The sequence below is a fragment of the Octodon degus genome, unplaced genomic scaffold, assembly GCF_000260255.1.
Source record: "Octodon degus isolate 3935 unplaced genomic scaffold, OctDeg1.0 scaffold00131, whole genome shotgun sequence".
Lineage (NCBI taxonomy): Eukaryota > Metazoa > Chordata > Mammalia > Rodentia > Octodontidae > Octodon > Octodon degus.
In genome coordinates this window covers 6,389,519-6,401,823 of record NW_004524707.1, presented here as the reverse complement: position 1 = coordinate 6,401,823, position 12,305 = coordinate 6,389,519, and the positions used below count along the sequence as shown (strand labels likewise).

The following is a 12,305-nucleotide window of genomic DNA, read 5'->3' as shown; positions in this document are numbered from 1 at the left end:
AGCTTGTTTGTAAGCAAATATGTGATCTATTTTGGAGAAATTTCCAAATGCTGCTGAGAAGAATCTGTATTCTGTTGTGGGATAGAAGACTCGGTAATATCTACTAAGTCCATTTGTTCAAATGCTTTGTTCAACTCTGATGTTCTTTGCTGTATTTTTTGTCTAGTTGATCTGTCCATTAATGACAGTGGGGTATTGAAGTTCTTTATTACTATTTGTATTAGTGCTTATCTAATTTTTCATATATATATTAGTGTTTGTTTTATATATTTGAGTTGTGCTAGTATTTTGTGCATACATATTTATAATTGTTATCTCTTCCTCTTGAATTATTCCCTTTTTGAGTATATACTGGCTTCTTTGTCCATCTGATCAGTCTTGGTTTGAAATACGCTTCTGCAAACAAAATAGTCACTTGTTTCTTTTACAAGTTCTTTTCACCTGGAGTATTGTTTTCTGTCCTTTGACTTTCAGTCTATCAACTGGTTTTTGAATTATGTTTCTTGCATACAGCATATTGTTGGTGTTTCTTGATCCATTCTGCCAATCTGTTTTGATTGGTGAATTGAGACCATTCACAATGTTAGTTATAATTGATATATATTGACTTATCTTTGTCTTGTTTTCCTTTTGTTGGCTCCCTTTCTTTCTGTTCTGTTCACTTGCTTGTTATGCCTGGTGGATTCATTCTATTGGGATTCTTGGAATTTGCTGTCTTCATTGTCTTTACCTAAAATACCTTTAACAACTTTTTGGAGTGCTGGTTTGGTGACCGTGAATTTTTTCAGTTGTTCCTTATCATGGAATTATCTTATTTCTCCAGAAATTTTGAAAGATAATTATGAGAGACACATCAATCTGGGTGAGAGGTTATTTTATGTTAGGGATTAAAATACTTCAGCTTTCCTTGACATGAGGATTTATGTTGAGAAATCTTGCTGTGATTCCAATATGATTCTCTTTATAGGATTTCTTCTTCTTCTTTTTTCTATCAACTTGCAACATTCTGTTCTTGTGCTGGATTTCTGTAATCTTGACTATTATGTGACTTAGTGTAGCTCTTTTCTAATCATGACTATATGGAGCTCTATATGCCTCATTTATTTGTATCTCAAGTTCTTTTTCTATGCTTGGAAAGTTTTTTGCTATTACTTCCATGAATAGGTTTTTGCAGCCCCTTTGGACTATCTTCTGCGTATTCATGGATTCCATGCCTTTTTTGTATCATTTAGCAGCTTTTGCATTTGTGTGTGTGTGTGTGTGTGTGTGTGTGTGTGTATGTAGTTATATGCTATTTTTAAGAGGTCTTTCAGTTGATAATTGCCAACAATAATCCTGTCTTCTAGATCTTATATTCTAGCTTCACTTTTGTGATAGTGCTGTGTACATTTTCACTAGAATGTTTAATCTCTTGAACTTCTATTTGAGTCTGTTTTATGTAATATAGCATCCTGCATTGCCCTTTCCAAGTGTGCTATTTTAATTATTATGTGTGTATATCCAAGGTCTGCCCTTCACACTACATTGTTCTATGAGGACCAGAACTGAGTGTCCTGTTCACTAGCCTGTCCTCTGCAGGTAGCGTTTGCTTGGCACATAGCAGAGCTTGATAGAAATCATGTGGATTCGTACTGGTGTGGAGTATATAGGCATAAATTTGATTGTTGGCCTCAGGCATGGCTCAAATTGTTTTGTTATGAGAAGTTGAAAGTGAAACAGTACAACCCTCCTCACCCCCACCACATATCCCTGTGTCCGACCTTTGGCCTAACTGGGCCAACTTTCATCCACTTGTCCCTACTCCCCCCACATCTGTGCTAATGGCCTCATACTAGGAGACTCTTTTTGTGGGTTGACTGCCTGCCTAAAGGCCCTTGATATGAAGTTCTTCTGACGTCAGGACAGTTTGTACCAGGAGGGGGCAGCTCTGACCACTGGAATGCTCTGAACAAGTTGAGTATTCTTGGATCCTGGCTTAGGGACCACTCATGTATTGTTTCTTCTTCTGCTCTTCCTCCTCACCTCTAGCACTTCTTTATGCCACCATATTTGGGAACGTGACAACTATTTTCCAACAGATGTATGCCAACACCAACAGGTACCATGAGATGCTCAACAGTGTTCGGGACTTCCTAAAGCTCTACCAGGTACCCAAAGGCCTGAGTGAGCGCGTCATGGACTACATCGTGTCTACCTGGTCCATGTCCAGAGGCATCGATACAGAGAAGGTAAGGAGTGTGAGGAGCTTGGGTAAACCACTGGTCTCTCCATTTTCCTAAAACTGGGGCTGAAACTCTCAGACTCTGCTGGACTCAGAATTCCTGTGGGTAGTTTTGGATTCCCAGAGCCTTCCTCCAGTTTTGATTGCTTCCAGATTGGCCTTACTCAAAGACAGGAAATTAGCAGGAGTCTCTATTTAAGAAATTAGAAAGGCAAAAATGCTTCTCCTTGAAAAGAGGGGACCTGGAAGTCTAAATGTCCAGGACAGAATTTCCCAGATCTGGACAATAAGAATCAGGGCTGTAATAAGATGGAGATGATTAGTGTCATTGATTTTTCCCTTTGCCCCAGATCCAAGAAGGTGCAGCACTGTCATGATCTTTTCCTTATTCAGTCTTTTGATATTTTGTTCATTGTAGGTTTTTTCATATACTTTGATTTTTAAAATATATTGTTTGGTATTCTTAATCTTGATACTGAGTTACTTTGTCATCCGCTTAAGCTGTGTGCATAAGGCTCTTGCCTCAGTGATCTCATCCTACTTTCAGTCCTCCTAACAGTACCAGCCATCCTTCCAAATCTCTTATAGGAGAACTGAGGAAGATAGTGGGCAAGGACTTTAGCAATGTTCGGGTGATCTTACCCATCAGACCATGCCAGAGGGGGGGCTATGCCTTAGTCAGCAGTTGACTTAGGTCTGCAGGCATCTGCGTTCCCACTTATAAAGTAAAGCATTCTGTAATACTCATATTATCTCACATGCATTTCAATAAAGTAGAGAACATTTTAGTTCTAGAAAGAATAAAAATACAATGGACTTTCTATTATGCATAAATTATCACCTTTATATATTTTCTAAAAGCTAAATTTCATGCCCAGCTCAATCCTTCTGTACTTCTTAGTCTTTCCAAACCTGCTTTCTTATTGATATGTACATACTCAGGGAATCCTGATTAGTTTCACTGTTAGAATTAGGAAAACAGAAAGGTAACACCTACACAAGGCCCATGCAAATCCATGTTCAGCTGGCTTTGGTATCAGCTCCCCATATTCCTGTTTTCTTCTGTTAGAACAGAGAGTTGAGGGTGAACCAATTACAAAGAAAAATTAAGCTGCATTTCACTGATCCTCAGCTTGCAAGGAACCCTGGTTTTGGCTTTGTTGGCACTCAGCCATGATAACCATGACACACCTCCACAGCACCAGCTTCCATTTCTTAAGCATGCATGAAGAACATTATGACTCTTTTAGGTTTCCCTGTGGCTGTCCTTTGTTACAGCTTCATAACAGGCATGGGAAGGAGTTGCTGCCTTTTTTTTTTTTGTACCAGGAATTGAACTCAGGACTTCGTACTTGCCAAACAGTACTTGTGCCCCTGAGCTATATCCCCAGCCCTGCCATCTTGAAGCAATGAGTACAAGAGTCCAATTCACTTTACTAACTGATCCAATCATAGTAAAGATTGACAAAGCTAAGATTTGAGCTCTGTTTTTGTCTGATGTCGAAATTTGTGACCTACCATACCACCTTTTAAGAAATTAAAAATCTGTATTGGGAGGAAGAAGCTAAATGAAGTTGTTCTAGTTTCCCAGACAGGCAGGGAATCATTGGGCTACACTGGTGCCTGGCTTTGCCTGTCGCCTGCCCCGCTGTACCTATTGTTTCTGCTCTACTCTGTCATCAGTGGTTGTAGGTTCTGTGGGTTCCTGCCAGCTGATGGAGCAGAAAGAAACTTTGATCTCTGCCCTGGAGCTCCTTTTTCCAGGCACCAGGATGCTTTTGTAAATCTGGTTGTCTGGAAAGAATCCTTTCCCTGTGCTTGCTGGAGGGCTGGTTGGTCAGCTGCCATGGGAGACAGCATAGTCAGCATTTGCCATCCTTCCTTTCCCTGCTTCCCACCAAGCATTGGGATTTTCTTCAGTTCCTGGTCTAAATGGAAGAGAGAATCATCAAAGATATACTGTAGTAACTCACAAGAGAGCTCACCTGGCGCGGAAGGCTGCTCCTCCCAGCAGGGACCGTGGCAGACAGCCGTTGGGGAGAGAACAAGGCCCAGGCCTCTCCCTAGTGTTCCCTTTTCCATCTTAGGTCAGAGTGGTCCATGATTCTCAAGGAAGCTAGAGAGTAAGCATAGTACTACTTGGTTATTCTGATTTTACCAGAAATTAGCTGGTAAGATTGACCACATCATCTGTTTCTCTGGACCTCAGTTTCCAAGTTTGCAGCACATGCAGACTAGATGACCTCCAAGGACAAGTGACCTTTCCAAGTCCCTCTTGGCTATCATGTTGTAGACTACAAAGTCCTCCTGGGGTCATCTCTCGCTGCTGCTGTCACAGCATGAAAGTGTGGAGCTTAAGATACTGTGCACTCATTTGTGCCAGGCACTGTGCCAGGCTCTGCAACAGCTCATGAAATTCTACATAGGAGTTCAAAACCTGAAAAGTTGCCTAAGTACAGTATTTCAGCAAGTTCATATCTCCAGAGAATGCCGAGGCCAAGGTTGAATGCAGATCTGCTTTATCCTAAAGCCCCTTCCTAGCCATGATTCTCTCCTGCACATCCAGGGAAGGTGGTGAGTCCATAGCAACACTCCCAGTGGCCTGTCAGGAGGCCCTGGACTACACAGATGGCATCTTCAGAGCCAAGCAGTAGGGAAGGTGTCCTGGAGACTCACCCAGAGCCAAGACTCACCTCTGAGAAAGAAGTTGGGGGTGCTTCACCCACCCATGTGGAGCCAGGAGACCAGAAGGATGAATGTGCCCAGTGGCTGCAGCAATCTGATTCGTCTACTGCAGAGTCCCTCTTCTCACGTTGTGCTTTGTGTGGGCTCTGGGATCAGCGCCATGAATAAAATATTGTTCCGTACCTAGACCTCAGTTGCTAGCAGCCTCTGCCAGCAAAGCCCAACTCAGGGGAAACCAAATATTTAAAAGTGTGTTTGCCTGGAGAATAAATTTTGGTTCTGAACCATCAGGCACAAATTTTGACATGACACACATGTTCCCCAGTCCTTAGGGATTTGCTTGAAGAGAAGAAAACACAAACTAAATCTGTGCTTTTGTAGAAGCCTTGTTTGTCATGAGCCTTGTGGAGGAAGGTACTCAGCAACCGTGCTGCCTGAGCCTCAGCATTCTAAGTTCCTCTCTGCCTCAGCAGCCCACCACCCCATGCTCAATTCCTCATCCTGCAAGCCCAGAGCAAGATGCAGAGGCACAGAAGGAAGGGACTGGTATTTACTGAGCCCCCCTGCTATGGCCAGGATCTGTCCTGGGCAGTGTACTAGTCAATGCAATCCCATTTAATCTTCATGGGTTCGTGTTAGCAGTATGTATATACAAGGAGAGACTGAGCTGTATAGCAGCAGAGGCTCTGGCACAGGAGGAAGCTGGGGTTTTGATTTTTGGCTGCTGTCCACTGCTCTGCTTCCATGCAGAGGGGAACAGGGGAATCCAAGATGAGGGATTGGGCAAGGTGAGATTGGAGCTAGGAGAGCTGATGGAGTCCAGAGTCCAGAGTCCAGGATGAGCTCAGATGCAGGGCACATGGCCGTGCTCGGGCAGAAGCAGCACGGAAAAGTACCAGGCAGGGAGGTACCGGCCACATTTAAGTTCCCTGCTTTGTTTACAGACCAGGGTGAGAGAAATGATTACTTTAGAAACACTCTCACTCTCCTCATAAAAAGTCCACTTGCTCACTTGAATGTGTCCTTTTGTTTTATTTAATGCTTGCTGTATAAGAGGCCATGTGATGGTTTCTTGCAGAAACTTAGACCAAAGAAAAGTATTTCCCACCAGAAAAGGTGGAGAATTTTTCATTTCTTCAGAAGATAAAACCCACATGACCTCTTACAGTCCCCACTTTGTTTTCAAAATGCTGTAGGTTAAACTATAAGCCCGTTTATTTTATGCAGCTGCCTGTCATAGGAGTTGGTCCTCCATTCTGGCTGTGAAGGCAGAAATTTAAAATTTTATATAAAAACCTGCCCAGGATGCCCAGCAAGACCAGGTACACATCTCCAGCAGGCTCTATAACAGAACATTCCTTCCTTTGTGTAAACCCCAGTCTTTACTGCCTTTTTGTAACTTACAGCCTTGCAATGTAATTTCAAATATACTGGGACATTTCCTCCTTTGTGTAACTCATGATTGTTTAACTGATGGCCTTGCAATGTAACTTGCAATATTTAAACTCCCTTAGCAACCCATGATGTTACCTAACTTTCCAATCATAATGCACCAAATCCACCTTTGTACTACCCCCACTTGCCCTCCCTATAAAGGTTCCAAAACCCCACCAGGCAAGGCTGACTCTGGAAGAGATCCCAATTAAGCCCATTGGTGTAAATAAACTGCCTCCTAACCTTCTCAGTGCCATTTCTTCCCACGTTTGATCTATTTTTCTGTAATAGCTGTACAAATTGGGCAAGTTATATACCTTCCCCATGCCTCAGTTTCCTCATCTGTAACTAAAAGATGACTACTACTTACATCATAGGGTTTAGGCAAGGATGCAGTTGGTCAATTTACATAACATTTTAAAATATAAAAATCACAACCCTCCCTGACTTTCTCTATCTTTCTTTCTTTATTTATTGTTCTTAGTACTCACCACTCTTTCCTTTCCTTAGTATTGATCTGCTTGCACTAGATAGTTTGCCTGAGGGCAGGAATGTTGGTCTCTTTCTGCTCTCACTGCTCTATCCACAGAGCCTAGAATGATGCGGGTGTGCCATGAGGTACCAGCAGTCGGACATCAGTGAATGGTTGAGCTTAAAGTGCTGAGCACTGCCTGGCACCCCACAGCCTCTCGGCGAATGTTACTTTACATTTCTTCACATTATACTTGTACTCAATCTGTCAGCCCCCACCAGCTCAAAATACATTCTTGAGTCTCATGTCACAATCACTCTGCTAGAGAACACCAGAATGTGTTCTTTCTTTGTGCTTTTAGTTTTATACCTGTTCATAACTAACTACTCTATACTTCAGAACAGCTAGAAGAAAATATTTTGAGTGTTCCTAGCACAAAGGAATGAGGAAATGGAGATGCTGATGGTCCCAATTTGATTTTCTTTTCTTTCTTTCTTTCTTTTTTTTTTTAATTTTAGGGAAGGGTGTACAAGGTGTTCAGGTTCTCACTACTAGATCTGACTCATAGTGATCCACCTGTTTACAGCCTCCCAAGAGCTGGGATTACAGGCATGTGCCACCACACTGTCTCAATTGTCATTTCAGCATGCCCCAGGGGCATGGCCGGCACAGCAGGCCTGGGACCAAATCCCAGCCCCTGTGCCTACTTGCAGGCACTTTAATCTGCTGAGCTACTTGGCCAGCCCCTAGTCTGATTTTCATATGTGGTATGCATAAGTTAAAATATCACAGTATGCGCTCAAGTAATACGGCTGTTACATATCAATTTAAATGTTATTTATTTATTTATTTTGCTTATTTACTTATAATCTAAAGTTGGCCATTTCTCATTGGCTCTGTTGCCAGCACCCCAAAGGTCTCCCCTCTCCCCAGGTGCTGCAGAAGTAGTCTAAGTGGATTCCTTGACTCTGCTCTTGCCCCCTCCAGTCTAGCTCTCTAACCCCACTCCAGGCACAATATCCCCATAACATATAAATAAGCTTGTTCTGCTCAAACATCTTCCAGTATTTCTGCACTATGAAAAAAAAAAAATCAAAGACTGAAGAGTTCCTTTGGAAGCAGTCCTGACCTGCTTGGCATTTCCCCTGGACCTCACACTCTGGCTGCTGCTCAGGCCCACCCAGAGCCTTTGTGGCTGCCATCCTGCAGGAGTGTTCTTTCAGATGGCTCATCCTATTGGGGAAGCGGGTTAAAGGTGACAGTCGTGACCTCGTGCTCTTCTTATGCTTGGGCAGGTTCTCCAGATCTGTCCCAAGGACATGAGAGCTGACATCTGCGTGCACCTAAACCGTAAAGTGTTCAAGGAACATCCAGCCTTCCGGCTGGCAAGTGACGGCTGCCTGCGAGCCCTGGCGATGGAGTTCCAGACTGTGCATTGTGCCCCAGGGGACCTCATCTACCATGCAGGGGAGAGTGTTGACAGCCTCTGCTTCGTGGTCTCAGGCTCACTTGAGGTGATCCAGGATGATGAGGTAGTGGCTATCCTAGGTAAGTGATGCCCTGACAAATAGATGCCTTCTGGTAACCCAGAGTTGGCTTAGCTATAGCCAGCTCAATGCCACTGCCACTTTCAACCACATATTGCTCCACAGGAAAGGGCCAATTGCTGTCTCCACTCATCCATCCAACAAACAAATACCTGAATGCCTATTTTGCTCTGGTTGAAGTTTGAGGCAGCTGACAAACATGGATTTTGTCCTTTAGGTACACTTGCACTATGGAAGAGGAACAAACAAGCAGGCACTTGCAGTTCAGCAAAAGGGGCATTTAAGCAAGCATTCTGGTAGGAGGGCTTCTGGAAGACCTGACGCTCAGGCTGAAATCCCAAAATTGAGAACAAGTTAGCATGAAGAAGAGAAGGCTAGAGGAGCATTCAGAGGGGGAACAGCATGTGTTCAGTCCCTGCAGAGGGAGACAGAGGCATGATTCATTTGGAGACCAAATTACTCAGTGAGTCTGGAGCACAAATCCTGGTGAGACATGAGGCAGGGGGAGGGAGCTGAGCCAGAGCCACAGAAGGCCCCTACATTTCATCTGGGGGCACAGTGAAGACTTGAAAGCAGAGGAGAAACTTCATCAAATCTGTATTTTATGAAGATGAAAGTAGGTGCTGCTTAGAAATTACAAGGGGGTAGGCGGGGAGACCAGGCTGGAGATAGTTATCTGGGGACAAGTTGACAATGGCCTGAACTAAAAGTGTGGCAGGCAGATGGAGGGAAGCAGGTGGAATTGAGATATTTAAGAAGTGGAATTAACAGAACCTGGTGACGGAGCTGCTATGGGGGAGGAGGAGTCATGAAGACTGTGGAATGTCTCACTTCGGGAGCAAGGAAACTGGCACACTAGCCCCAGTAAGAGGGAATGGAGGAGGACAGCAGGGACATTGGGGACATGTTAGTATTTGGGTTACTGAACATCATCAAGTTTTGAGAAATTTGTATTGCTTGCTGAGGGAGGTAGAGAATATCTCTTTACTGGGGCGGGGCCTCTCTGAGAGGATAAGCCATCACCAGCAACACAGCTATCATTAACGGTCATCTACTCGATGCCAAGAATTTTCTTGGCATAGAATCTGGGTATAGATACTCATTTTATCCTTGCAGAATCCTCTAAAATGGCTTTACTGTCCCCATTTTGAAGATGCAACAGTTATAGTTCAGAGAGCTGAAGGAAATACCTCATGGTTGGTGAGGGCTGTGAAGTCCCTCTGACTCCCAAACCTGTGCTCTGACCCACTTTGCCATAGTGCAGCCTAGTGATGACTAAGGTCATCCATTGGCTTGGTGTTGCCAGGTCCTGCTAGACATTGTAGATATGTGTTTCATCTTTGACATTAGAGTTTTCAGGTAACTGAGGTAGGGAGAAATTAAGTTAATTAAAGATAGAATTAATATGTGAACCACACAGAGACAAAGATGCTATATTTTTTTAACCACAAACTTTGCTCCCTCTTGACTTTGGAGTAAATGCTATGCAACTTTCTTCTTACCTCCCTTGTCCCCAGCCAGCTTGCCAGCTTGATTACATTTTGCTCAGATTAGACCCAGGATGATAAATATTCCATCAGAATTTGCTGGCAGGTGGTCAGAGAAGAACCATAATAAAGGCTGGGGTGGGGTGGAGACCAAAATGTTTGCTGATGTAAGTGCGCTGGGTTTCCTGATAACCAATGAGCACTTCAGCCGAGTTGCTCTGCTTTTTGGTTTCTGGTTACCAAGAAGTGAGACTTGACTTCGTGTGAGGAGTAGGGCTCAGGATCGGTGAGGACAGTGCTGCAGTGTAAAGGAAGAGAAAGGGCTGCTTATTAGTGCTCATTAGTGCCCTCAAAGAAGAGGGCTTTCATTGATAAAGGCTATCTGGATGTTTGCCTGGCTGAGACCAGCGAGTGAGCTCTTGAATTTGCGTTTGAGTTCACCCTGTGGTGTGAGGCATCTGTCATCCATTTTTCCGCTGGTAATTCTCCACAGGCCTTTCCAGTGAGTCTAACCAGGGGCTGAGTACTTCTGACTTTCATACTAAAGCCCAGGGTATTTTGCATGACCTACCCTAACCCCATGACAACGAAAGATTGCTTCGGACACCTAAGCATAGAGATGTGATGGCCCTGAAGAGAGGTAAAGAAAGCAAATGAGCTGGATGTGGTGGTGCAGGCCCATGATCCCAGCACTTGGGAGGCTGAGGCAGGAGGATGACTGTGAGTTCAAGACCAGTCTAGGCTGCAAAGTTCACCTGAACTGCAACTGTGGCCAACTTGAACTGCATAGCTTAGCAAAACCCTGTCAAAAAAGAAAAGAAATGACCACTACTTGCCCTTCTTCATTTCCCTCTTCTTGGCTTCTTGTGGGAAGCGACCAAGCTTTGATTCACTGTTGATTGACTTAGTCATGTGGCTGCTTCTCCAAGTTCAGCTGCTCTTTGGGCACTCCTGGGCGTCCTGCCTGCTCCTGAGAAATAAGGACCAGACCTCTGAAATAGCTCAGAGTGTTGGATTCAAAGAGTTCGGTGTTCTCAGGCTGTGCATATGAGAGAAGCATCTGTTTTCTGCAAGAGGAAGATTAGAACCCAAAAGTTGGTCCAAGCTCAGTATGCTAATGAGCCTGTAAAGAGGTTCTTGTTCTATGAACGTTCCTGGAGTTCACCTGTCCATCAGACCAGAAGGCATAAAGGTTCAAAGATGTTTGCTCTCTAGCAATTTAAGTTTAGAGTTTTGTTGTAATTGTTGTTTTCTCTCATTTTCTCAATGAACTGAAATCATTTTGCTCTTGCAAAGTGGTTTAAGTATCAAATGGGTTCAGAGATTGATCTTAATTGTTCCTTGATGCCCTTCAGTTTAGTCCATCAAAACTTACCAACACTTGCTGCATGTCAGGCACTTTCATCGGGTTGGGTAGACAGAAGTGGACTGAATTTTTTTACCATTAAGATACAGCCATAGTGGAGGTATCTGACGTTGGAAAGAGATACATACCAGTGCTTCTAGCACTTAATGATGAAGCAGTTATTGACCAGCTACTGTACAGCTGGTGCTCCAGGACCAAAGCTGTCCAGGGAGCTCTTAGTTATGGTGAGCAATGGTCTTCAGAACACAGTCTAGACCTCATCTGTCTCTTTCTTATGCTTTCTGGTCTCTTGCCATCAGTTCACTTATTTATATCTGTTAACTTATTTCTTCTTTTCTGTTCTAATATTCTATGAAATTCTCTATTTTATTGTAGCACAGATTGAAGAATGATGAAAAGTCAGTACTCATAGCTGAGTGTTTTTAACATGTGTTAAAAATAGTACCTCTTCTAATGAAAGCCTTTTAGACTTTTCATGACAGCATCCTGCCGTATGAAATATTGCATTCTTGATTGATAACAGACCTGTGTGCAGACAGCAGTACATAGCATTTCTTACTTCTCTTTAGAGAAGGCAACCTAGTGTCTTCTATCAGATTCTATTCTCTTTCATTTAAAGGTAATTGACCATCACAGCCCACTAAATTGCTTTCTTGACAAGTCTGAAGCCCACAATTTTGTGACATGGTCCCATAAATGCACACAGTATCTCTCTTGGGGCTGAAAACCCTGAGGACAGAGTATATACTAGAAACCTCTTATGATCTCCTTTATCTCTACTCTTCTATTTGAATTTTGATGTGATGTCCTCCCAATTTCCTATTGGGATTCTCTTTAGAATCATTCAATGGCATTGCAAACTAAGTTTATTGGCTAAGTTGATTAATCTAAAATAAATTTAAGTTTCTAGCATAGTGTTTTTTTCATTAGTTTTTGTTGTTGTTTTATATTTTTGAGAACTTTACAAAGGGTCTTGCTACATTTTCTAATCTGGACTTGAACTCTGTAGCCTAGGCTGGCCTCAAACTAATAGAGATCTTCCTGCCTCAGCCGTCCCAAGTACTGGGATTACATGAAGCACCACCATATTAGG

At 43.2% G+C, this 12,305-nt stretch overlaps 1 protein-coding gene across 1 annotated transcript in view; it reads left to right on the top strand.

The window, feature by feature from the left end:
* Kcnh1 (potassium voltage-gated channel subfamily H member 1) overlaps positions 1–12,305 on the top strand; it is a 468,268-nt gene that overhangs the window by 324,261 nt on the left and 131,702 nt on the right. Inside the window, exons 8-9 of the mRNA XM_004641166.2 lie at positions 2,029–2,228; positions 8,108–8,360. Of these exons, the coding sequence (XP_004641223.1) occupies positions 2,029–2,228; positions 8,108–8,360 (453 nt within the window). The remainder of the gene's footprint in view (positions 1–2,028; positions 2,229–8,107; positions 8,361–12,305) is intronic.